Source organism: Triplophysa rosa, linkage group LG3, assembly GCF_024868665.1.
Source record: "Triplophysa rosa linkage group LG3, Trosa_1v2, whole genome shotgun sequence".
NCBI classification, from domain to species: Eukaryota; Metazoa; Chordata; class Actinopteri; order Cypriniformes; family Nemacheilidae; genus Triplophysa; species Triplophysa rosa.
In genome coordinates, this window is record NC_079892.1 from 9988923 (window position 1) to 10013578 (window position 24656).

Genomic DNA, 24656 nt, shown 5'->3' on the forward strand with positions numbered 1-24656 from the left:
ACATAGTAAGAAATCATACAAATTAGCCACCTCGTAAAATACAAATTTCTGAGAGATCAGGTTGAAAAATGTCAAATTTGATTCGGGTAATACACAAATTCAAACACTGATGTTCTGCAGGTGAATTTGCTGGTATTGCCGGCAGGGCTGCACGATAATTTATCGCGATACCACTAAATCCTATTGTAATCGAGCTGGCTGCGATATGCAATGTGTCGATATTTTTTTTAATGGCGTAGCTTGTCCGTGAAGTACGTCTCTGGGATCAGTAGGATATGCTGCTCGATCTAAAAGCAGTGCGAGTTTGTGTCGCTTATAATGTGCATTTGAAAAAGCAACACCCGTCAAACACGATCATTATAAATATACTTTATTATCATAAAAATACCTGATGAGGCTTGAGTAACAGTGATAAAAAGATGTCCATAGGCATTTCCTAGATTCTAGAAGGTGTTATGGTCTTCTTCTGCAGTGCGTATTTGGAGTTTCCGCACGAGAGCGCCCTCTGGCTTTCGGATGCAGCAGCATTTTCCCGTACTTCACTCAAACGTGACAGCCCTAATTGCTGGTGTAAACAGCCTAAAGAAGTTATTACCAATTAGCAGTTGCCTTTGCTGTTTTATTGACACTGTAATTGTTGTTTTCTAAATATTTTATGTTCGCCCCTAAATATTTTATTTCAGCATCACATTATGTGGCATTAATTCACATGCAGTTAATTCAGTCATGTATAATTCATGAGCCTACAAGCAGACATACTGAAAATACACTGATGTTTCTCCTAAACGTGAAGTTTATAGTTTTTCCTGTTAAAATACATCCTTCAGGCTTGATATGCATCAAGCCCATTAGTAAGTTGACTTCAAAAACACCCAAACACTGTAGTTCATAAGAGCTTGTGTTGGGAAATGATTTTGGAAAAAGTGACTTTTGCAGTTCCACTTGGTGCCACTAGTGGCGCCATTACACACTTCACCTTTTTAAGCCATTCTAAACAGGTAAACTGGGATACTAACACATAATGCTAAACTAAAATTATCTTTAAAATGACAGCCTGTACCTTGGTTTCTCACCACACCATCGTTGTCACATCACTTGCTGTCTAAATAGACTGCTTTAGAGGAATAGCATCTGCATGCGTAAGAGATTCAATGACACAAATCACCCGTTAAAGCAATAACACATAAGATAATTGTATATACAACACCATCTTCCCTGAAAAATTACACTAAAAGTGGCTTTTATTTATTACATCCACTTCTTTCTCCACTGAGGTTTGTAACTGCAGTCAATTAGTCCAATTACAATGGTGTAGTCAGCAATCTGGTCATGCGTTTGTTTCCAGTGTACTGCAGAAATTTACAGACGTGCATTCTGGCAATGAGACCACACCAGTGTTTAAGTAAAACCGCTTACAGTTAGAAAAATCAACTCCTCAGCTGAAGACAGAACTGCACAGACCCTCCGGTTATAAAAATAAGAGACAATCTGGCTTTATAAATAGCATCTAACACATCCACTTGTCCAGGTGAGAATAGAGATTTGTTTGGAGTGCCAGGTGGTTGTCGTCCACTGATCTGCTTGCAAAGCACTAACAATGTTGTGGGTTCGGGGAGCAACGTCTTTTCAAGTGCGATAAAGCCACAGAATGTATTATGATTCATATCAAGCGCATTATAATAGTGCAAACACTCCCACATTTAAAATGCAAAACTCTAAATATGGAAAGAATAAATAAGGAATAAGCATTCCAAAATTGGCCTGATGGTAGATTTTATGACTACAATATTCTAGAAAAACAAAGAAAGTAACTCACAAGTACCTTTAGAATCTTATTTTTAACACATAAGTCACAAATGTAGGTATTTTGGCAGTGCCCTTCGTTTTCAAATGGATTGCATTTTTTAACTTCATCTCATTTGCTGTTACCCCCGTCTAGTTCCATCCATCTGAACGTGACACACTCAAGAAGCCTCCTCTCTCTAAGCCTTGCACTCTATGACCTCATTTCCTGTGTCCCGCCAAAGCATGTGCCCTCAGGTGGGCTGACCCCACTCGTATCTCTTCACCGAGTCAATACAGGGCGACAGTCACACTAATGCACTGACCACATATTATCACAGTGCAAGAACTCCGGCGTGGGAGGCTGGCATGAAAACACAGATGTTTCTCAAAGCCTCAGCTACAGGAAAGAATGAATAGCTTCCCTCCTCCGTTTCCTTCGATCGAGCCAAGCCGCTGTATTGATTAACACCGCAATGCGACACTTCACCTAATCTAATTCCATAATGGAGATCAGAAGGTGGCAATCACTCCCTGAATGCAAAACAAATCAGGTCCGTTCACACATTAATACTCCATTCACGATTCATATTACAGCCTGATGGATTTGATTTTACAGCAACATGTCAATTTCCGTTTTGTTTGTTTTTTGACGATTCACAAGTGTGTTTAGGTGATAAACAAAAAGGCTAGGCTTAGGACTAATTTCATGTTTGAGAACGTGGTTATTTCACCGTGTTGTTTATTAAGCCCATTCAGGCATGAAACAGTTACTTCAGCACACCTTATTACAAAAGCCATTATTGCTTGGATTGAAACGAGAAAAAATGAAATATTAACACTGGAATCATCAAAAGGAGATTATATCCTGGGAATAGCAAAGCAACCTTAAAAAACTGTTTTTGATTAGGTGAATTCTTGCGTATAATGCGTTGGAATGACCCGGCACGCATGATTTCAAGTTAATATGCCAATGAGACAATTGCCATTTCAAAATATACAGAGGAACTCAGTATGGCATACGATAATCACAAAGCCACCCAAAGGTATACCTCGATTTGGAATTTCTTGCATGCATCACAATATTTATTGTATATATATATATATATATACTGTATATGAAAAAATATCAATATATATACACATTAAATTAATCCTAAATATGGTTACTGTTGCCCTGTCGTACAGATTAAAGAGCCAACTGGCTGTTTGTCTTGGCATATCTGAGCACAGAAACATCTAGAATCCTTTCTCTAGGAGAAAAATCTGAGAAGCCTGAGCCTTAAGCACTCCATTTGCTCTCTGTTTGTCTTTGTTGCTATCAAAGAAAAACAACTGTGATGTTGAAAATCATTACTTTCTAATATTTCTATCCTATAGCTTCACTATAAAAAAATCCAGGCTTCAACTCAAAATTTTCTAGTGACTGGTAAAATCTACATTTTTTTAATTGGCACATTTGCAAATCATCACTTGTGCAAGTCTGTTCCTTCCTAACATTTACAGCCAACTGAAAAATATAAATGTTTAGAATTTTTTTACAGTGTTAGAAACGTATGTTTTCATTTTAACCCTTAGAGGTTTCGTGTCTTTTAAACACATACCAGCATTATCCTCAACATCAGCTTTGCCATTACTGGTCTTGACTGTGATCTCAGGTCTACCGCTGTTAATGTCTACAGTTCCACATCTTTGTTACAAGATAGATGAATGGGGTAGGCGTTACCTCTGCTGGTCACGGTCTGCCACTACGGAGACCAGTACAAAGTCTTTATCAGAAACGTCTCCTTAATTCTTCCATTTCATGAAATATAGAATATACATGCCGGTGTGACAGTGTTAATTTGTTCTTAACTTTCTTCTTTATCTGCCTGTGAAAGTGTTTTTATTAGTGAGCCCAAGTGAGATGTGATTGAATGTTATGGGGCGGTTTCCCAGACAGGGATTATCTTAAACCAGGACTAGGCCTTAGTTAAATTGGGATATTTAAATTATTTTAAAAAACATACCTTACAAAAAACATTACTGGTGTGCATCTCAAGACAAAACAATGGCAATGATCTTTTTAAAGATATGTCAGTGTAAGTTGTTTATGATCAAGACACCTTTAACATTTAAATTAGTCTGGGACTAGTCTTAAACCCTGTCCGGGAAACCGCCCCTAAGTGTTGGGAAATATTTAATCCATCTTTACTTGGTAAATCTTTCATTATACCAGTTACAGTGGTTCTGGTTCTTGATTCTGATTGGACGAGAAGCACTACCAAGGAAAAGAACAGCACTGGGACTCTTTACAGTTTTGTATCACTCTACCACACTGACCGTTAAAATTATATGATGACAAAGTTATTGATTTACTCAACGGACATGGCACGACAGACGGAGGTAGTCTCGCATGCTTAGTCTCTGTCTCCCTCACGCACACACAGAAAATCTCTTGCCTCCTTGTTGCTCATGTTACCAACTGTCTAACTTCTTACATTATAAAAAAATATATTTTAAAAAAAACATCTGAAATCCTCTTTGTGCCCATTAGACACCAAACGTCCTCTTATCTGCAACCTTGAGCTACAATCAATCCATACCAGATCCAACTCATTGGCTTCTATCACGTGACTCCTGAATGAGACTTCCAGGCAAGTATCGCTTTCAAATGTCCAGTCACTGCAGATCAATGCAAGGAAGAAGCCGAAAAGACAATAAGGTAGAATTTTGGGGAGCGTCATCCAATTACACACTTTCTACTGTACTTTGTCAGGTACGCTCTAAAATGTCCTAATCGGACGATTTCCGTTCTTTCAGAGCGAAGTGAATGAAGCATCTACCACATCAGCTTAAAATGATCTGTGAGCTTTTTAGACCATGTAAAAAGAAATAAAAACACAATCAATATCTGAGTTAAATGATGGATGTGCAAGGTGTAGAACAATGCAGCAGCCAATCAGAGACGACCTGGTGAAGTCCCTGTATGAGCATGTTACGCTGTTGCTGACTGAGCCGGACATTTCACAAGATCTGTGTAATGAACTACATGCAACCAGCTCGCCAATGTTTTCTATGTAGTCATCCAGCAAACACAATCCACTGATCAGATTAGCAACACACTCTATGAATAATAAAAACAAGACCCCATAACAAATAATCTCCTTTCTTTTTAAAGCACAAGCTTCTATTCAGAAGTCATGGTGTGTGTCTGATTTCTTTGCAGTTGAAAAGGTGAATTCCTTCATGGGATAAATACGACACCAATTCTTTGATCCAATTACAAGCCGGTTATATTTAGCATCTGTAACAGACGCTCAATTATTAATGAGACATGAAACATAAGATAACCCAGTGGAAGGATTTTTAAGAACCAAAGGGAGAATTTATGCACAGCCTAACTGGCAGAAATAATAATCAGAGTAGAAAGGAGAATCCGGAAACATTTTCATATCCTGCGTTAAATGCTATTGGCGACCTGTCGGAAAAGTCTGAAATATTTTATTCATTTATATTTATGAGCTGATCCTTGTTTACTGTTTAAGAGACTCAATTGATTATCGATTAGCTTTTGGAACAGATGCTATTGCAGGCTACTACAACCAACAAAAGTCAGGAAAGAGCTGCCAAAAAGCTTGAGAAGTGAAACTCTTTTGGTACAGATTCCGCAAAGGTTTCGTTACTGATGACATTCATTTTGTAAGCAAAGTGTTCAATACTAGATGAGTTTCCAAGATAAAGTGAGTAGTATTTGGCTGGTCATGTGATCTTATAGCACCCCATGACATGACCCGCTCCATGTAAAGAACTAACAAATAAAATTGAAAAAAAATTGAAACCAAATAAAGAAATAACAAATAATAAATAAAAAGACTTAGATTTCTGATATAACAAGTCACGTGTGAATGTACATTACATACATAGACATATTGTTGCTGTCCTTCCAAAACCTCGGATATCCGAATTCGCTGTTTTTCAGGAAATGGAAAGTGAAAAGTGTTGACAAACACTTTTTAATAGCCTACTTTTTATTGGTTAGATATTTGCAAAACCCAGTGGCAAACATAAGGAGTGACTAATAATAATGATTTATGACTAAAAATAAAAATCACAAAATATGGAGATACGAGGTATCAGAAAAACAGCTGCGATAGATTTGTCTATTAATGTTCTCATTTGCAAATTTTAAAGAGTATCAAAATTACTGAGTGCAACTTTACGAGCTTTCATTAACATTCGTAGTGTAGCATTCAACAAAATTACCTTAAACAGGCGTAGGATGTTGGCCACCATGATGGATACGGAGCTAGCCGCAGCACCTATCACACCAACGATCTTGTCCGGCTTGGCAAAAATGGGCAGCTCGCCACTAGCGCATCGCACATCGGAAGAATCGCGTTCGATGAGTGCTTGCACAAACGTAAGCGACTGCTCCAACGCGTAGGTGTCACGTGAGCAGGTGTCCAAGATGCGCGCCCCCAGCGTTACGTTGGGCAGCAGGTCGGGGTCTTTGTTAATGAGGTCGATGGCAAAGAGCATGGCCTCCAATCTGTGAATCCCCTTCTCCTTCTTCAATTCCCCACAGGGGGCGCCACGCTCGCCTCGTGCGTGCACCGGGAAAAGACCACCCAGGATGATGTCGCCATCCAGTCGTACAGAATGGGCATATTCAGGGGCAGGGAGCGTCAGGGGATCGGCGCGCTGGCCGACAGAACTGGTCAGCGCCGTCAGCAAAAGAAAACCACCATACCATGCTAAGGCCCTCACCATGGCGGCATAAGGCTATGGGTGGAACCAAAAGAGCAAGGAGCGATGGGATAGCAGTATGTCGTACAGTTAATATGGGGGGAAGCCGGTTGGAAGCATTGAGCGAAGCAGGTCATCAGTGCTCTTCACTGGAGCCACCGTGTACCAAATGCTGGAATCCGATAAGAACATTGGATTTGTAGGGTCGGGATTTTGGAGGCCAAAGGTAAAAAGGTGCTCTATGAACAAGGATGGTGGAATATAAGTAATCACATAGTTGCAGGCTCCTCAATTACAGAGGTCACAGCCCATTTGAATCCTGTGTGAGAGGGAACAGCAGAGGAATATGCTTTCATAAGCAAAGAACAGGCACATTATTTATTAGAACACACACGTGCAGCACAGCGAGGCACCTCTATAGTGTGAAAAAAAGTGACACGGCCCATATGTTTATTTGCTGAAATAAATCAGACAATTTGCATTTAAAGCATGCATGCGTTTCTGCAGGAATATGCATATTACAATTTTTGAAAATGTGATCAAATGTCATCTTAGGCAGGGATGGACACATGCACATGCACGCGCAAATGCTTTGTTGCCATTCAATCCCTCCCTAAACCATAGACGCCTCTAATGAATACTTGTATAGATCGCCTCTCTATCAGCGCTGCCTGGAATCAATTGAATCAATAGAGTCCGGGGTATAAGACACAATAAGAAAATTGACAAAACAGAGTTTAAAGCAGATCTTTTCAGTCATTTTAAATGGATTCCTTGAATTAAATGAATAAGCACATTTACAGTACTGTATTATTATTATTCACACCTGCAACTGTACACTAAAGCAAATGCGATTTTGTTGCTTTATTATGCTTGACAAATGTGAACTGAAAAAAGTCAAAGCAAACGAACAGTCAGGGATGTTGCATAAGAACTCATCAAAACGCATCAGTGCACAGATTGTGGTCGGTGTCCCTTTCTTGGGATGAAGAAATAGCTTTGCACACATTGTTCACGTCACTGCTGTTATTGTATGAAACTTTTCAACATTTTGACTGACAGAAAGGCGCCAAACATGTTCTTCATAGGCTACTCGTGCAATATCTATAAAATGCATCATTTATAAAACAGAAGCATCAGCTAGAAACATTTAAAACTACAGTGCCTCTCAAACTGCATAGCAACAATTAAACAACCACAAAAACATTTTATAGAATAATGCGTCGTAGGTGAAAAGAGATGAAAATAACAAGATAAACGCTGGCATACCTGCAGGTGGCTGCGCTCCTGTCTCTTTTGCCGCTCGCTCGTGCGCTGATCGCTTGATGCTGCTGGGAGGGACGGCGCGCGAGAGGGACCCGGAGCTCACGAGTATCGCGCAAATACTCCCACTCTGTCATGATTGGGCAATTTGGACGCTTTCTTCATCCTGAACCGAATCGAGTCAAACTGGAGTTTATCAATTGCAAATAACGAGTTCATTTATTAAAAGACATGTTGACAGAATTACATCAACTTAGCATTTCTCATTTGAAATGAGTCCACGTGCGGGGCTTTGAATTTGTGTCAGTGGCAAATCTACATAAGCGTTGTTACTGGAATAAGCACAACGGCATGCAGAAAGATCAGTGGTGCTTTGACAACTGCACGTTTGCGTGAAGATGTCAGACGGTTTCAACGGGCACCGGTCTGATTATTCAATTGCGCCATCTAGTGTGCGCAAGGTGCAGCTACATCTTTAAATCAAGCTGTGGAACACCGTGTAGGTCAGCTTACATATAAACATTTAATAATCTTTTTTTTTTAGTTTTTTTATTGTTACTGTATTCCTAGAGTCTTTTTCAAACAGTATCTCACGTAAACCTAATGTAAACATCAAAAGAATTTGCTATCTTTAGCAACCTACCGCGGCGTTTTGAGCAGAAACCGAAGTCGCATCCACACTCAAAAGAGTTTTAAACTTTCAAGTCTAAACCAAATATGTTTTTAAACCAATGTCACGTCCGAACCGAGAGTGTTTTCAAATGACTCGCTATGTTTAGGAACAAACGCAAGAAACTTTGGTTTTCTCTTAAACTCAGGCGGTGTCTCGGTCAGCTCCCTTGTTCAGTAGTCAGGGCACTGACCAGGGAGTCGGCCATTTTAAGGGCTGTCTCATTCGCAAAAATCCTTCCAGTGCTCTAAAACGTTCGACCCCTAAAAATTCCCACAATGCACCGCAAAACACCAGGGAGCATCGACGCTTCCTATGTTCCCTCACCGTTAATGGACATCCCGTGACAAACTTTGAAGACGTTTAACCTTAATCGTAGGAGCCAACTTTATGAACTTCATGAAACGCGATGTAACTTTTGAAAAGACAAACGCTATTTTATGTTATGTATAAACAAACGTTTGCTAGACAGGCAGGCAACACAACAGTTAAATTAATAGAATAATGAAAGTGTTTCTCATAAGTACTTCAACCAGTATTTTAAAAATTATTGGATTGGACATTGAAGCGCTTTCCTAACGGGATAGCCTATATGGCCCTAAGAAGGGCCCTTCTGGAAGGGGACACCACATAAAACGTTGCTCCAAATAAAGAGAAAATTACGTTGTTTTTATTCCTCCTTTTTCCAAGTGAATTTTAAACGCACACATTAAGAGATATAATTGCGTTTTTCCCTCTAGAGTTTACACATCAAGGGCTTTACTCTTCAAAGGGAGTAGGGCATAGGGATGATCACTTCTGAATGGAATGCACCAGTCTATTTCTATTTGATGAAGCTTTTTGTGTGCTTCATTTATGAGACACTGGAAACAAAAAATAACTCTATACGCATATGCCACACAGGGAAATATATACAGCTCGAGCTTTAGTTCTGAAACGTAAAGCTCTCACTCAAAAGGTATAGTTTTAAGTGTAAGATAAATACACAAAAGAAAAACGTACGTACTCAGCTTTTTAATTATTTTTATTTGACCAAAATATCCTACTGCAAGCAAGGATTTTGCAAATAAAAAGGAGTGCAGTACCCCGGCAGAATAAATCTAGGTTTTGGCATTTAAAAAAAAGCCCTATGGCATTCACAAACTAAGGGTTGAAAGCATTCAGCATGCACTCCAACTAAACAAAATGGTACTTGAAATTAACTTGCTTAAATGCCAGTTACATCATTATAACTATTTGAAAGCAACAATGGAAGCAAATAAAACTTCAAAATAATTTTCTTAATAACTGTAGTTATTAGTAGGCTATAGCAAACTAAACAAAGTCAACAGCATTCTATTTCTTTTCAGTCATATGCAACCTTTAGTTAGACTAACACAAAGTTTTAGCTGTTTAAACAAATCTTACTTCTTAAGAAAGACACATCCTGAGCAGCTTAATGTTTAGGCTTTGACTTAAAGGGCAGAAGAAATATGAGAGTACATTTCTAATGAATTAGCAGCATTTCAATCCATATAGTTGATTAGAGAGGTGATCGCGCGTCAACAAAACATGAAGCACTTACATTTATTTATCTACTTATGGTTATTTAACATTAGTTAGACATGCTGTACATTTCAAAGAAGTTATAGTCACCTCCGCCTCTTTTATGAAACATTCTTTTTGTGTTTAAGACTGTCGGAGGGATTACAAAAAAACAGTGTATAATCCGAGTACAAACAAATTCATTCTAAAAGTTGATCAAACACGTCGTCAACACCAATACTAGACTAAATGAAAGAAACTGATATTGAACCTCGAATAAGATACATTTCTTTTTGGATGGTGGATAACATAACTTTTGTAACAGCGCCCTCCAGAGTAGAAAGCTGGAAACGCAATTTTTGGTGCAGTTCATGCTAGATTCATACTCGAGTTATCCTCGGCTTTCTACTCCCAAGCTTGTCCATATCACATCCTCTTCTTCCACAAGGAGATAAACCCATCCATGGAAACCAGTGCAAATGTGCTACGTGTTCAGAGAAAAAAAACAGTCTAAAGGGAAAAAAGAAAAGATGTCAAAACAGGAGCGATACTATGAAAATGCAGCATTTATATGTACTTTTAAAGGTATTAGGATTCACTTAAAAATGAAAAATATATTTAACGACTCTCATGTCATCTCATTTTACATCTGTGAAACACAAATTACTTTTAGCACAATATTGAAATGCATAAAGTGCTATAAATATCCAAAAAGGACAAATAAGCAACATAAAGGACTTTTGCACTAGTTTGTTGCACAGGTCTTCTAAAGCCACATAATAGCTTTGTGTGAGGAAATGAAATTTAAGTTGTTTCAGTTCTCTAAAGCTATACTGGAACTTCTGCACATTCAAAGAATCACAATCACATGTGACGGTATGGTTTTTTCACATCAGGTAATTAATACTTTTATCCTGGTATACAGTAATAAGTTGCGTTTAATAGTCAAATATATTCACTCTTGTCTACAGCAACACTTTCATATGCAACTGATGCCATGTAGCTTTTCAGTATCAGATTGCATTGAAATACATCTGCGTGCTTAAAAAGCTATACTTTTTACATTCTTCTCATCATAGGTTTTGTTTGTTCTCCCTGGTCAGAGCATTCATACTCTTAAAGAAAATAACCTGCTGTGATTTCATATGTTATGTTGAATTATTTGCGCTATTTTAAATTGGCTACTGTAACAATATTGTGCAAATGAATTATCACTATAAACTGTAATATCACAAAAAAACGGTAAAAATATTAAAGTTCACTACATCTTTAATTATTAGAGAGGGAGGAAATAATGGGGAATCCCTGTCAGCCATGATGTGAATAGACTAAAGCTCTTTATTCAATTTCAGTGACGTTGTCTGAGCATGTACAGTTATCAGAAAAATAAGCCCAGCCAGGCAACAATGACTGAAATAACAAAAATAGTAATTTAAAGCATATATAGCATTCATTATTTCAAACCACCGAATAATAAAAAAAATCTGACTAAAGTTTTACATTTTCCAAAACAGCATGCTAGCTTCCCATGGGTGGTGGAGAGATACAGTCACTAGGGTGTTAATTGTATAGTATGCTGCTATAGTATAGAACTATAGACCGAGAAATATATAGATATTTCATCGGACACACACGCCGGCTCCCAGTTAACTTCCGGTTTGTGTTTGGCTAGTGTCTAATAAGATAACTATTTTAATTTATGTTAATATTCATTTGTATTATTGTTTTACTGTATAATAATTGTATTAAATAAACTATTTGTTGAATTTTGTTGTATGTTCATATTATTAAATAAACTATTTGTTGAATGGGTCCTGTAGTTGGGTTGCATTTAAACAAACCGTGTGGTACATTGACATCTAGCGTGTTACACAGTGTTATTTACAAGTTTCTGTACTTATAAGTTATTATACAACTTTTTATTGTTCTAGGTAGAACTTGCTTAAACGTGGGGTAACAAGCTATTTCATGCATTCTTTACACTGTTAAACACCCAAGCCCCCCCCCACCCCCGCACGGCTCCAGCAGCTCCTCTTTTTCCAGAAATAATCGTACAGCTGTCTAAACTAAATACTCTTCGAAGATGCTAAGTATGCAGTACTACTGTATAGGTACTCATCATTACCTCATCTTTTATTTTGATTCGTCATTCCAAACCTGTGTGCCTTTCTTGTGCAGAACACAAAAGATATTTGAAGAACGTTGGTAACCAAACAACGTTGGCCCCCATTGACTTCTATTGTATGGATACAAAACCACCAAAACATTTCTCAAAATATCATCTTTTGAGTTTCACATAAGAAAGAGTTATATACAGATTTGGAACGACAAGATGTCAGAATGAAGATGTTAAAGATCTCAGAAGGCTTGCATAACGTTTACGATAATAAATCCAAACCTACTAAATAAGGGCCTTTGATCGAGTGCTTCTTCCTTGTAGTTTGTTCCCACTTGTGATGGCAGTCTTATGCCTTCGTCTGTGTGTCTCAAGGTAGACCTTTTTGGCGAACGCGCGGCCACACATATCGCATGCGTGGAGGGAAAAGGTTTTCGTCACCCTGACCTCCGTGCAAGACTCCTGGCTTCTAGTGATGGGCGGCCCCTTCATAACATTATGACTCCGAGTCACATGCGGGTTCTTGGACACCTGAAGGTTATTTTCTTGCCTGTATGTGTTTGGGGTAAGCGGAGAGTCTTGTTTGCCCGTGTTCAGCGATGTGAGAGTAGAATTCTTTCGTGTGTTGGGTGACGTTGGGGATTCTTGTTTTTTTGGTTTGGGAGGATCTTGTTGATTAATGTCTGGGGATGCCGGTGGGTCTTGCTCATCGCTGTCGGTATATCTCCCCTCTTCTTTTGAATTAGTGTTCTTGTTGCTGCTTAAAATGGCGTCGGCTGGCTTCTTCACCGCATGGTTCTCCAAAGCAGGCATGACCTTAGCCAGATACCGCGACGACTTCTTGTGTACCACCGTAATGTGGCGGATGACGTCGCGCTTCCGCCGCGACTCGTATCGACAGATGGGGCAGCGGTAGAACTTGATGTAGATGCTGTCCGTTCCGTCCGTGTGCAGCTCAGCGATGTGCTTGCTCAGATTCTGACCGGTACTGAACTGACGTTTGCACAACCAGCAGTAGATCCGTCTGAAGTCGAAACTCACGCCGTTGTTACTGTTCTCCTCGGTAGACTTCACCATTTTGCCGTGAGCACCATCCTTATTTTTGTATTTTTTGTTGTGCTTTGTTTTGGCCTTCTGTTTGGATAGGCTGCGGTTGGCGGTAGAACCGTTCGCAAGGGTGTGTATCTTATGGACGATCCGCATGTGCCTCCTGAGCATCACCTGCGAGCTGTACTTCCTCTTGCACAGCTTGCAGCGGCAGTTTGTCAGGTTGTTCTGTGCCTGCGCCTGTTCCTGCTTCAGAGGACGGCTCGGGGGCTTCGTTGCGGGAAGACTGAGTGAAAGAGGCTGGCCAGGTCTCGTGGCGATTTCCGGCGTGATGCTATCCCGCCTTAAACCGCGATGGACCTCGTCGAAGTGCCGACGGACGTTGGCCTTGGTGGCGAAGGACTTTTTGCACACAGGGCAGCTCTTCCCAGGAGATGGAGTAGGTTCAACAACCAAACACTTGTCTTTTACCACTGACAGCAGGCTGATGGGAACCGTGCGTGTTTCAGTGAACTTGCGCAACTCCTCCAGCCTCTGCCAATGCACTTTACGGCAATGACGGCGGATGCTGCGTCTGGAGTTGAAGTCTTTCCCGCAAAGGCAGCAAGAGATTCTCATCTCTTTCACTTCAGAGGTGGCGCTCTCTTCTTCCTCATCCTCCGCTTCGGGCTGTTCGGTCTTTTCTGGCTCTTCGGAGCTTGGGCCTTCTTTAGCGGGCGGTTCTTCAGGTTCGTTTTGGATCTCCTCTTCAATGTCTGACTGCTGGACCTTTTTGGGTGCCAAAATAGATTTGCGCCGATTCTTCTTCACAGGCAGTGAGTTCTCGGCATTGGTGGCGATGGTTGGGGTTTCGGGTGCGTCCTGGTCCTCGACTGGTGGCACGTGCTGAAACACCGCATTGGGGTTGGTCTCAATGGTCTCAAGCTGAATGATATTCTCCTCGCTGTCTTTCTGAGGATAGATAACTTGAAGAAGTTCTTTGATGGCCTGGCTCTGCCCGCCTTCTGAGGGATCTGCAGGAAGTAATGTGATCACCCAATGTTATACTGTTGTATTCCAGATGGAATACATAAATTGTGTTACGGTGACATCAACATAACATAGAGCAGAAAAAAGCATGTAAATAGTTAAAATACACGGATGCATTTAAACAACATATTTTTGAGTACGTGCAATGCCTGGGAATCGAACCCATGACCTTGCCGTTGCAAGCTGAGGTACGAGAAGTCATGTACATACCATCTGACTGAGGTTGCCGTGAAAAGCAGTAAAACTCCTTGTGTGTGACCAGATTTGGTAGGCCACGGAAAAGACTTCGACAGCGTTTGCACTCAAATATGGTGTCAACTTCCTTCAACAACATATGCTTGAGTTGAGCTGTACCTGTACACATCAAAGCAAACAGTTCTCAGGAAATGAGACCACAAGTATGTTTGGATATACAGAAGTATGAAAGTGTCGGTTTATGGGGGTCAAACGATCCTGTGTTGCCCCACCCACATGATAGGTTTGATAGGTTACAACTTTGTTGTTTTCAATAAGGATAAACAAATAAAATAAAGCAGATTCACTGAATGATGCAAGTTCAGGGTTTGAGATACCTGAGCGAAAACACTCAATGATTTGATGAATGCCTGACTTGGAGGTCTGGAGCTGTTGTTGAAGCAGTGGTGGATCTCCGGGCTCGATCAAATGCTCTAAAATACAAACAAAAGATGACAATAGACTTTTGCATTCTTCTGTGTAAGTTCATTCAACTATATGGATGTGGGGACAGAAAATGCTTAAACCGGAGCTCGGTTTAAGCACCGGAGCTCCGGAGCTCGGAGCGTGACAAAGTATACATGGTAGTTGGTTTTTAAACCAAGTGCACTTCATTTCTGGCACAAGGAGGACAAGCCCTCTTTTTAAACCAAAATGTAAAATCACAATTAAAACCTGGATCCAGGCTTTCACTGACCTTACATTTGTGTCACTAATTCCACACATATATTTACACCACAAGTGTGTATTGAGTGGCAATAATAGCAGACATGAATTTAATGCCTTGAACTGTATTTGAAGTAAAACTCGACATACAGAAAAAAATGGATTCTTTTAAGAAATACAAAGAAAGAAAAAAATATTCAATTATTTGTTAAAAATTCACCTTATTTTTGAACGCGAAAGTAAACTTCCTTTTTATTAGCCACCCGATGGAAAACAATGGAAGTGGTGTTGCGGGAGGATGCTCAAAACACCATTAAAATACCTCTGGTGAATATTTTTCACACCCGCGATAGTAGCCTGATATATCATATGAAGATATATTCAATTATTTTGTAACTTGTTACTTGATGGGTTTTCGATGCGCAGCTATAAAAGCACAGAGACGTAACTTTACCAGTACATGCACAATGGGAAAGAGTTTGGTTCCAAAATTTTTTTTAAATCATGTTTTGTATTTTGTTATCATGTTTTTATTGTGTTTCATTGTGTTAGTTAGCTGTTTTTTTTAGTTATTATGGCTTAAATCAAAACAAACCAACTGCAGTTACTTTGAGGTATCTCATTTTAGAACCAAACTCTTCATTTGTACATGTCAGACCACAAATTTGTGTTTTTAAAAGCAGATGTGAATCCCAGTCAAAGTGGAGCAAACATTCCTGGATCCTTACAACTAATAACGGAAGAATGGAGACGGCTGGTTGCTCTTGTATCGCAGGTCTCCACCGAGTTGCAGCATCCATCACAACTTTCTAAAAACATACTAACCAATAACTGTCTGTTTTCATGTCTATTCAATAAAAATTATTTCATGTTGTTCATTCTCTCCCTTGCTTACTTCAGCTTTAATCCTCCTAGTAGCATGGCCTGGCAAACTACTGTTTAGCGTGTTGACAAAATGTTAAATATGCTTTGGATAAAAGCGTCTGCTAAATTATTGAAAGTGTAATGTAATGACAGGGCAAGTCCTGTAACTGTTAGTCATGCAGCTGCGATCCTCTGGCAGGTAGGTTTGCTGCTAAATACATATAAAAATGCTGACAGCTAAGTTTTAACTGCTGCTAATATTATTTGCATACTGTTTATTTAGTTGTGCTAAATATGTTTTGTTTATATGTAATCTATAGAGCAGAATCTTTTTCTACATTTAGTGTCACTCTCGCCATAAATGCCTGCCTTTGAACGATGTTTATTAGTTATTGCAGTCAAGAAGGTGAATTGTCCAGGAGAAAGGGCATCCAGTTTGCTAAAATAATGAATAATGGATGCAGATCATAAGGTGCGCGACATCCAGATTCCGCTCTGGGGCGAGGATTATGGTCAAAACAAATGTTTTGTAGACATTTTTTGCGTTTTGTACCGGCTATTATGGGAACCTCCATTAACTGTGTACCTTTGTGTTCCATAAAAAATATTAACTAGCCAGTCAAAACATCACATTCGTCTCACTCGCAATACAACAGCCATTAGCTAGTGGCTCACCGGAAGTCTAAACACAAACAGCACAAAGATGGTGGCGCCCACATTTACGCCGAAAATAAGGTGAATATAAATGAAGCCACCGGAAGTGATCGCGTCGCCATCTTGGTATGCCCAAGTGACAGAAAGCGCCATTGACTTAGTCAATTTGACGATCTAAAACAACCCTTTTCTCAGCTTATTTGGCTAACGTTAAGTTTTTAGTTCACGTGTGTTTAAATTCATTGTTACTTCTGATGTTTTTACCAACGTTTATGTCAATTTTGGGCAGAATAGCAACGTATAGAAATCAAAGTATCTAGTGTCGTCTTTACACAGGCGAGTTAAGGCGTCTCTGTGGCGGATTAAATTTCTTTGTAAAGACGGAATGCCGCATGAAAGCCGATCTAAAATATGCCGGCTCTGACCCGCCTCAGACCCTAGTATCAATGCGTCTCTGATGCGTCTCAGGATTAGTGTAAATGAAGGTGCATTAAAGCCGCTCTAAACTACGTCACTGTCATGTCAGCAGAAAGCGAGAGAGGGAAGATGAAGCCAAAAACACACAGCGACATTTGTTATAGGCTATTAATAACAACGCAGATTTTTTAAATAATTCAAACATACATTTTTCGTTTCATTTCTTCATAAAATGATTTAAATGTTTGGAGTATTTTTGTTTGTGCTGTGGCTGTTTACTCAGACAGGCTGTGGAACAGTTTGAATGCATGATATAAATTTTGAGACTGTTTTCAGCCATTGAAATAGTTTAATTAGTTTTTTGTGGCCAATAACATTCATTTCGTTTCGTTTCTTTTTAAAGTTAATTTAGAAAAATGTTTGGAGTATGATCGTTTGTGATGGTGTGTGCGCGGAATGCAGATTTTTTTATTTGAACTCATGACATGAAATATTATTTAAATTCCTCCTTTAGCTCCTCTCCTTCTTAAGGAAAAAACCTTCCGATACGTGGAACATGATCACATGCAGACCTGTTTGTCGGACATTATGCAGTGCTGCATACCGCAGGGGTTATTTAAATAGGCTAGCTCTCGTGTTACTTAAGCGGATGGGTCTGCGCAACACGCGCATGAAGTCGAACACATAATTAATCACAAACTTAACATTACTCTATATTGTGATGAGAGAGTGTGTGCTTTTCTTACCGTTTACCTCAAAACAGTCGCATCATAATAATGTAAGTGTGCTTCGGTCCAGATCGTAAAGTGAGGACAGTATGAGTGGAGACAGTAGCGCTTGTGCACAGATGCCCGGCCCTATGGAGCGTAAATGATTTGGGTCTCATCGGGCTAGGATTGAAATGCAATACGACAAATATAACGACAAATGATTTTGTCGACAAATGATTTTGTCGTTAGCCTATATATCCAAAAGCATCTAATTGAGGACAATATTTCATACACGACAACGATCTGGTAACATTTACTGTAACACCGGAACTGTTCATTTACCTGGTCGACAGTGACTTTCTGGGGCTCTCACTAAATCCTTGGTGTTTCGAGTCAGATCCGTGGGCGTGGCTTGTTGGATTTGACTAAATCCTTGGTGTTTCAAGTCTTACGAAACCTTTACCCTAACCCACACCCTAACTCTAAACTTGCTGTAACCATCTAAACTACCTATGATTGTTAAAATCACCAAAAAAAACACTGTTGCGTGATGACGTCAGACTCGAAACACCAAAGATTTAGTGAGAGCCGACTTTCTGGCTCTTTAAAACAACTTTTGGCGTCTTTCAATATGCGGTTCATTTGGCGTCTTTCAATTCATTTAAAATGTTGCATTTATAGCTAATATTGTTTTTATCCTAAAGTATGCATTGTTATTATTAGTGTTAGTATTTTTTTTTTTAGAGTTTATATCGTTTAATTTAAGGCATTATTTTATAGCATATTGTTAGAACAGTGCTTTTGTGGTTATGTTCAGCATTATTTTGCATAATTTTAATTCCTGTGTAAATGCATTTATGCCGCTTTAGAGCCGCATTAACGGTCTGTGTAAATACACATTTATGCCGCTTCAGATTCGGTTTCTGTGCCGCCTTTGCTGTGTAAAGAGGCCATAGGTGAGTGTGTATTGCACACTGTTGTAATGGCACATGTGTAAATGTTTAGAAATAAAGCTTCATGACTTAAAGAACATGCCTGTATTTATTTAGATTTCAGAATAAGCACATTTGTCATATGTTGAGGTGTTTTGTTGGTCTGCTGATCTGATATGTACGCTACTGTAATAAAAATGAACGCAACTCACTCTATATCTAATAAGACGAGAAAATTCCCGGCTTTAAATAATCAACCATTTACATGCTTTAAGATATTTGCGTTGTAAGAATGTACTGTGAGACTTTAGATATAGACTGGTAAGTAACTGTTTTATCATTAATATGTGATAACTCCCTATTCATTTAATCGAACGTTTGGGCATACCAACATGGTGGCGCGGTAGCTCAAGTATAATGACGTCATGAGCAATCCAGTCATTTATATAGATCAGTGGTGTAAACTGAGTGAAAAACACTGAAGTTGCATCTTTGACATTTGAAAACTGCCGTTTGTTCATTTACCTGGAGAAGACGTTTCCACCCCTATTCAAATCTTTGTTACATCCAACATGAAATAATGAAAACTAAAAGGTAAACTGTGTAATTTACAAAATAGAATATTGTTTGCATCAAATGCCCATCCTCTTTCCTCCAGCTGTTGTGCCTGTCTTTATTAATGATCATAAATTACCATAAGAACAAACAACTCCAGGTCACTGAAATTAGCAGCGCTGTAGGACACAAATTACAGCATGCTGCGCTAGTAATCTTATTCCAGTGCTGGAAATTATGCAAAAATGTGACACGTTGGAATGAGATTGTCCTACATTTAACAACCAAGACATCACAGTTAAATTGAACTGCACTGACAGATCCTTGAAATAAATTTTGTTTGATGTTATGCAATGTAAGCAGGTTGGAAAGTAGCTGTGTCCAAAACCTAGTGGTCTCCTTGTCAGCCTACTGCCCACACAGGCAGCTGCCTTCTAAGGGAACTCATAAGTGACAAATTAGAAATGTTCTACAGAATAAAGACACCAACTTTTCTACTCTCCAGGAGCCGAGACAATTGCAACTGATGACACCAACCTAAAAATATTGTGTGGGCAATTCCATGCAAATGTCAACCTTAAGATGAAAAAATCTGTTTTTAACACAAGTTTTCACCATGCTGATTGCTGATAGGTCAGATGCCAATATTTGGTGGTTTAAATAACCATGTGAAGTCTCAAAGTTTTTAAAGCATTTTTTGCTGAATATTGTAAATCGTCACATCCATAGCATTCCTTATTCATCGTAAATGGGCACATGAAAATTAAAATATAATATACTTTAACTATTTTATGTTCTACGAAGAGCCATTCATTCTCCATTTGTTGGGTATTGCTTCTGGTTTACACATTTTCAATTCACAGAAATTCTAAAAAGTATGTTGTCTCTCAAAAACGTGCATCCCTTTTGTCACATCCATAATTTCCATTAATTTAAATGAATAAAAAATCTCTTGAATTGACATGATTTTTTCTCTCTTTTAAAATAGAAAACTTGTGTATAGACTGATATTTTTCTGATTGTCTGGACTCTATCGTCACGGGTTTAGTAAATATAAACAGATTATTCAATATACTGGTTTTGACTGAAAATGTCGCATCCATAGCCCTGGAATTGCCCGTGTCCAATGATCAATTTTTAACCCAACTGATATATTTCTATAGATACTTCACTGTATTCAATGCAACACAAATATGTAAGTTAAATAGTGAATTGTAAGTAAAATTGTAAAATGTTGACTATATAGTCCACTCACCCGATTTTGGAAGACAGCAAGTGATTCAACACAAACATTTCCAATAGGAGATAACACACCAAGAGGTGTAATCTGTACATTAAAATAACAGGTACGTCTGGACCCATATTATTTTCAAGTACCGAATTCCTACCTGGATTATTTCCACAAGGCTCTTGAAGGGTTTGTGTTGTTTGGGAACTGCAGAGCTGGAGTGTCTCCGTCTGACACCTTTTGTCATTGGTCAGGTTTTCCTGATCTTCAGTGTAACAAGCCTCCATCTCTGCTAGGTCTTAACAAACCTGGTAGATAAATCCAAAAGTGAATCAGTGGAGAAAACAAAACGCTTCTAGTCGTTAAACATGCATAATTCAACCTATACATTTTATCACCATGTGCATTTTATCACTTTGGTAATGCAGCTCTTTAACATTAAATACATAATTTTTTCCTAAATGCAAAACAGACCTTTACATATGAAACCTAGGTGCATAAACACTTGTTTTTAATAAGACAACACAACTGTAGCTTATGTGGATATTTTCAAAGATAAACAGATGCCGTGATTATTGTGATGATGCTAATTTTTCACTGCACCGTTTTACCAAGGAAATTGTTTATTGTTTACTTTCAATAAACGTCAATGTGAGGCGCAATGTCTCGGCCCTCAAAAGGACAAGAAATATGAATTATGTAAATGTTTGTAATGCATCAAAGAAGCATCATAATTGCCCAGAAGTTATGAGGAGAAAATGTGTAATGACAGCTCATCCTTGATCACACAGTTTTTAATACTAATGCACTGACTGGTCTTTTGAATTAATTTTAAAAGCCACCACATAGATGGGAGAATTAACAATATATATCCAAATCAATATTTTTACTATACATTTTTTGTAGCCATATCTTTTTACAAAGTAACAAGAAACAAAACTGTGTTCAAATAAAATTACATACCGTAGTATATACATTAAGTGGGATTAGACCAGTCCAGATGCCAAGCTTGGATATACAAACACGGGACATCTTTCTATAATCTTCTATAGGTTAATATGTATATACACGTTACTTTTTAGCAGCTGAATAATGCTTTTTATGCAGTTACTTAAATGAATATAGCCAACTATACAATTAAATGTTATTTATTTATTTTTAATGCCATATTAGCACTTAAGACTATAGCAAACTCAATCATGGTATCACAACTTGACACCATAACGCCAACAAACAAAGATCATTATAGCCTACGCAATAGGCTACCTCAGCAACGCTTATAAAAATAAATAAAAAATAACAGTGAAAAATAAATAACATAAAATTTATTTCATTTTAATACTTGATAAAAAAAGTCTAAATATGTATTTAAATGAATATGAACTGCATTACAAAAATAATACAAGAATTATACAACTGAAATAAATTCATTGTTAAATAAATGTTTTATAATGTGATTTTTCGAAATAAATCTGACTTTTCTTAAATCTGAATCTTAAGTGACCAATAAAAGCAATTTCTGCATTCATTCAACTTGAAAACAACTTTACGGTAACAAATGCAGTCAGTAAATCTGAAGCAACTATGATAACCATGATAGTTTTTTGTAACTGTGTAGCTATTCAGTGCGCTTTGATTGTTTTGTTATAAGATTAGTATTGAAGTGAAATGCTCATATTAGCCTAAATGAGGCTATAATGACATCCAGTGTTATACTGTTTAATATACACCTGACCGCACCATTAGCCTACTATCCTGCCCAAACGTTAGCGAGACAGGAAGTACCAGACTGTGTACCGGAGAGCACGTGTCGTACCCAACTGCACTAATGAACATCACCGCTTTAATGTATCACACTCATGCTTCACGATTCCCTCGTTCGTTTAATGGCAGACAAATGTGTTTTATACAATTCATATTACGAGAGGCAAATCAATACGTCGCATGCACAGCTATATCTGCGCGTGTACCTTGTGCATTCATCGGGGAGCAAACAGCCTACTTTAAAAACTTCATTTCAGATGGCTTGAAATAACCAATACAACTATCGCCCGACGATTCGACGTAAATACTTTAGAATAAGTTGCAATTCGCCTCGAATTCATTGTTAACTATGCAACCCGTGCACGTCTTAAAATGACCATCAGCACCAAAAAGCATCTGAGGCACTTTGGCCACGTGACCGGAAAAAAATAATCATTTAAACTGATAGGCACACGATCTGTCCCAGTCCCTTCTGATGCTGGTAAACACGTCAAAGTCGTTATTATTACAACAGCATGATTGAAATAAATAACCTAAAGATTTGCTCATCTGGTTGTTTACAAAAGCGTGCTCGCGTTTGTCCATCAACACACGTGAAACAAAAACACATTTTTTATCACACATCTGACAAACAGAATAATTCTGACGTTCACGCAGGGATACGGAATCAAGCGATATATACACACCAAACTTATAAAAGTTTCTTTGCAAACTTAAATTTGAGGCGTCCCATGGAAGTTCCCATCAAAACATCTCAAGTGGGTGCAAACGGCGGGCCAGATTTGGGTGAACAATGCAAAAGTTGACACAAAAGTTTAGCATAGACAGTCTGTAAACCAAGAAAGACAAGTCCCAGTGAAATTCACGATGACGAAGAGAGACGTGTTATGATCGCTTCAAACACGTCTGCGCCACCGCTTATGATGGAAGATTGTGGATGCATGTGTTCGGGAACGCACGAAGCCATTGCCAGGATGAGCATCACCAAATCCACAGTGTCTTACAAGATACATCTAACCGCTAAAATGAGACTGTGGCACAAATATCCCTAAGATCACATAAGAAACACCGTGTTCTTTATTATTCGTGAGTAGTTTTGTTGTTCGATTCGCTTGAAAACCTGTTGGAAAGGGCAGGGTTCTTCGTTCGCGTTCTCCCCTATGCGCAATTCCGAGACGTCGTGGCGCATACACAGTTCATTTGGCCAAACTGTTTCAAAATGTAAACTCAGGTTATATCAGCGATGTGTCGCCAGGTTTTTTCAGTTATTCAGCCTATTTAGCGGTTTTTTCGCGAAGCAATTTGCATCGCGCCATTATTCTGTAAATCTCTTTTACACGGTTACATTGTCAGGCCAAATCTCCTCTATTGCGGACCACAATGGGCCAGATTAACTTGATGGAGAAGGAGAGCCCATGGGTAGAATGGAGCTTTGAAACGGCATAAGAAGCCCACGCTCACGGACCGATGCTTACCAGGGAGCGAGTGCGGCGTAAAGGCGGGCTGACGCGAGAGGCTGATACAAAAGACGACGTTGCCAGTAACTTGCACTGCTTTCCGAACATATAACCAACGAAATACATACCCGCGTCCGCACACAGTGTAACACTAACACTCTCAAGAGGATTTGCGCGATTACAGGGCACGTCCAAATGATAAAGTGCTGCGCTTTGCGGCGCCGTGCCATCTTCCCGAAGCTGCTTTGGCGCACAGGTCTGGTGACCCTTCCGCCTTTACGCGTCCTCTCCTCTTGTATATTTTGTTACGAAGTGCCAAAATCACTCCCAAGCGGGCCCGCAGACTTGCTCTGTCGATGCGGGTGGTCGGGGTGAGTCCAAATCAACTCTGACTCTAATAAAAGCGCTCGGAACAAGTGCGTTTTCCACGGTTGCACAGCCAGCACGAACGGTGACGCCATTTTCTGAGAACAACCACGCTCGGGCAGGATAGGAAACGACACGGGTCCGCTGCACGATTCCGGGCCCGAGTAGGCAACTCGCGGCACAAAAATAGGCGAGATGTTTTCACAGAGTTCTTACCTTATGGAAAGCAAGGCTCGAAGGGTGAAATTTCGAGTTAAGAGGGTCTGATACGGTCCGGAGGTTGTTTCTCGCGCTGACGCTGCCCTCTCGGAAGCTGCCTTTGTGCACCGTGAGGACCTCTCGGCGGAGAAGCGGCTGTTGCGCAAAGGTGCAATGGATGTTCAAGACCACCAAAATGTGGCACCCGATGTTGTCGCCAGTTTGGCGTGTAACACCAGACCCCCCGCAATACGCACCAGTAACTGTGTAAAATTAACCAACCGTTCGATTAAAACGAAGCCTTTGCGAATCTCCTGATCCAAATCGAAATTTAAACCAACGCAACATTTTCTTTGCGTTGGCACGTAGGCTAAGACAGCTTTTAAACTTGTTAAAATAATTTTCGAAACTTTCCAGAGATCCCCAAATGGCACGACATAAAGCAGCGTAGA

The 24656-nt window shown here is 39.3% G+C and overlaps 2 protein-coding genes across 6 annotated transcripts in view; both read right to left on the reverse strand.

Annotated features, from left to right (window-relative positions):
- grm8b (glutamate receptor, metabotropic 8b) overlaps window positions 1-7941 on the reverse strand; it is a 139677-nt gene extending 131736 nt beyond the window's left edge. For both annotated transcript variants that reach the window (XM_057329407.1, XM_057329406.1), the window contains exons 1-2: window positions 7780-7941; window positions 6028-6829 (exon numbers count right to left, since the gene is read on the reverse strand). In XM_057329407.1, coding sequence (XP_057185390.1) covers window positions 6028-6534 — 507 coding nt within the window. In that variant the 5' untranslated portion in view covers window positions 6535-6829; window positions 7780-7941. The remainder of the gene's footprint in view (window positions 1-6027; window positions 6830-7779) is intronic.
- A 1514-nt stretch (window positions 7942-9455) lies between these two features.
- On the reverse strand, window positions 9456-24478 carry znf800a (zinc finger protein 800a). Of its 4 annotated transcripts, none has more exons than XM_057329408.1 (6): window positions 24223-24477; window positions 20580-20727; window positions 14732-14827; window positions 14370-14513; window positions 12370-14143; window positions 9456-10477 (listed from the first exon to the last, which is right to left on the reverse strand). In XM_057329408.1, coding segments are annotated over exons 2-6 (2142 nt in total). In that variant the 5' UTR covers window positions 20707-20727; window positions 24223-24477; the 3' UTR covers window positions 9456-10476. The 4 variants fall into 4 exon arrangements, with proteins under 4 accessions (XP_057185391.1, XP_057185392.1, XP_057185393.1 ...); XM_057329409.1 differs by lacking the exon at window positions 24223-24477 and adding an exon at window positions 23769-24106; XM_057329410.1 differs by lacking the exon at window positions 24223-24477 and adding an exon at window positions 22390-22554.
- Window positions 24479-24656: the final 178 nt, after the last annotated feature.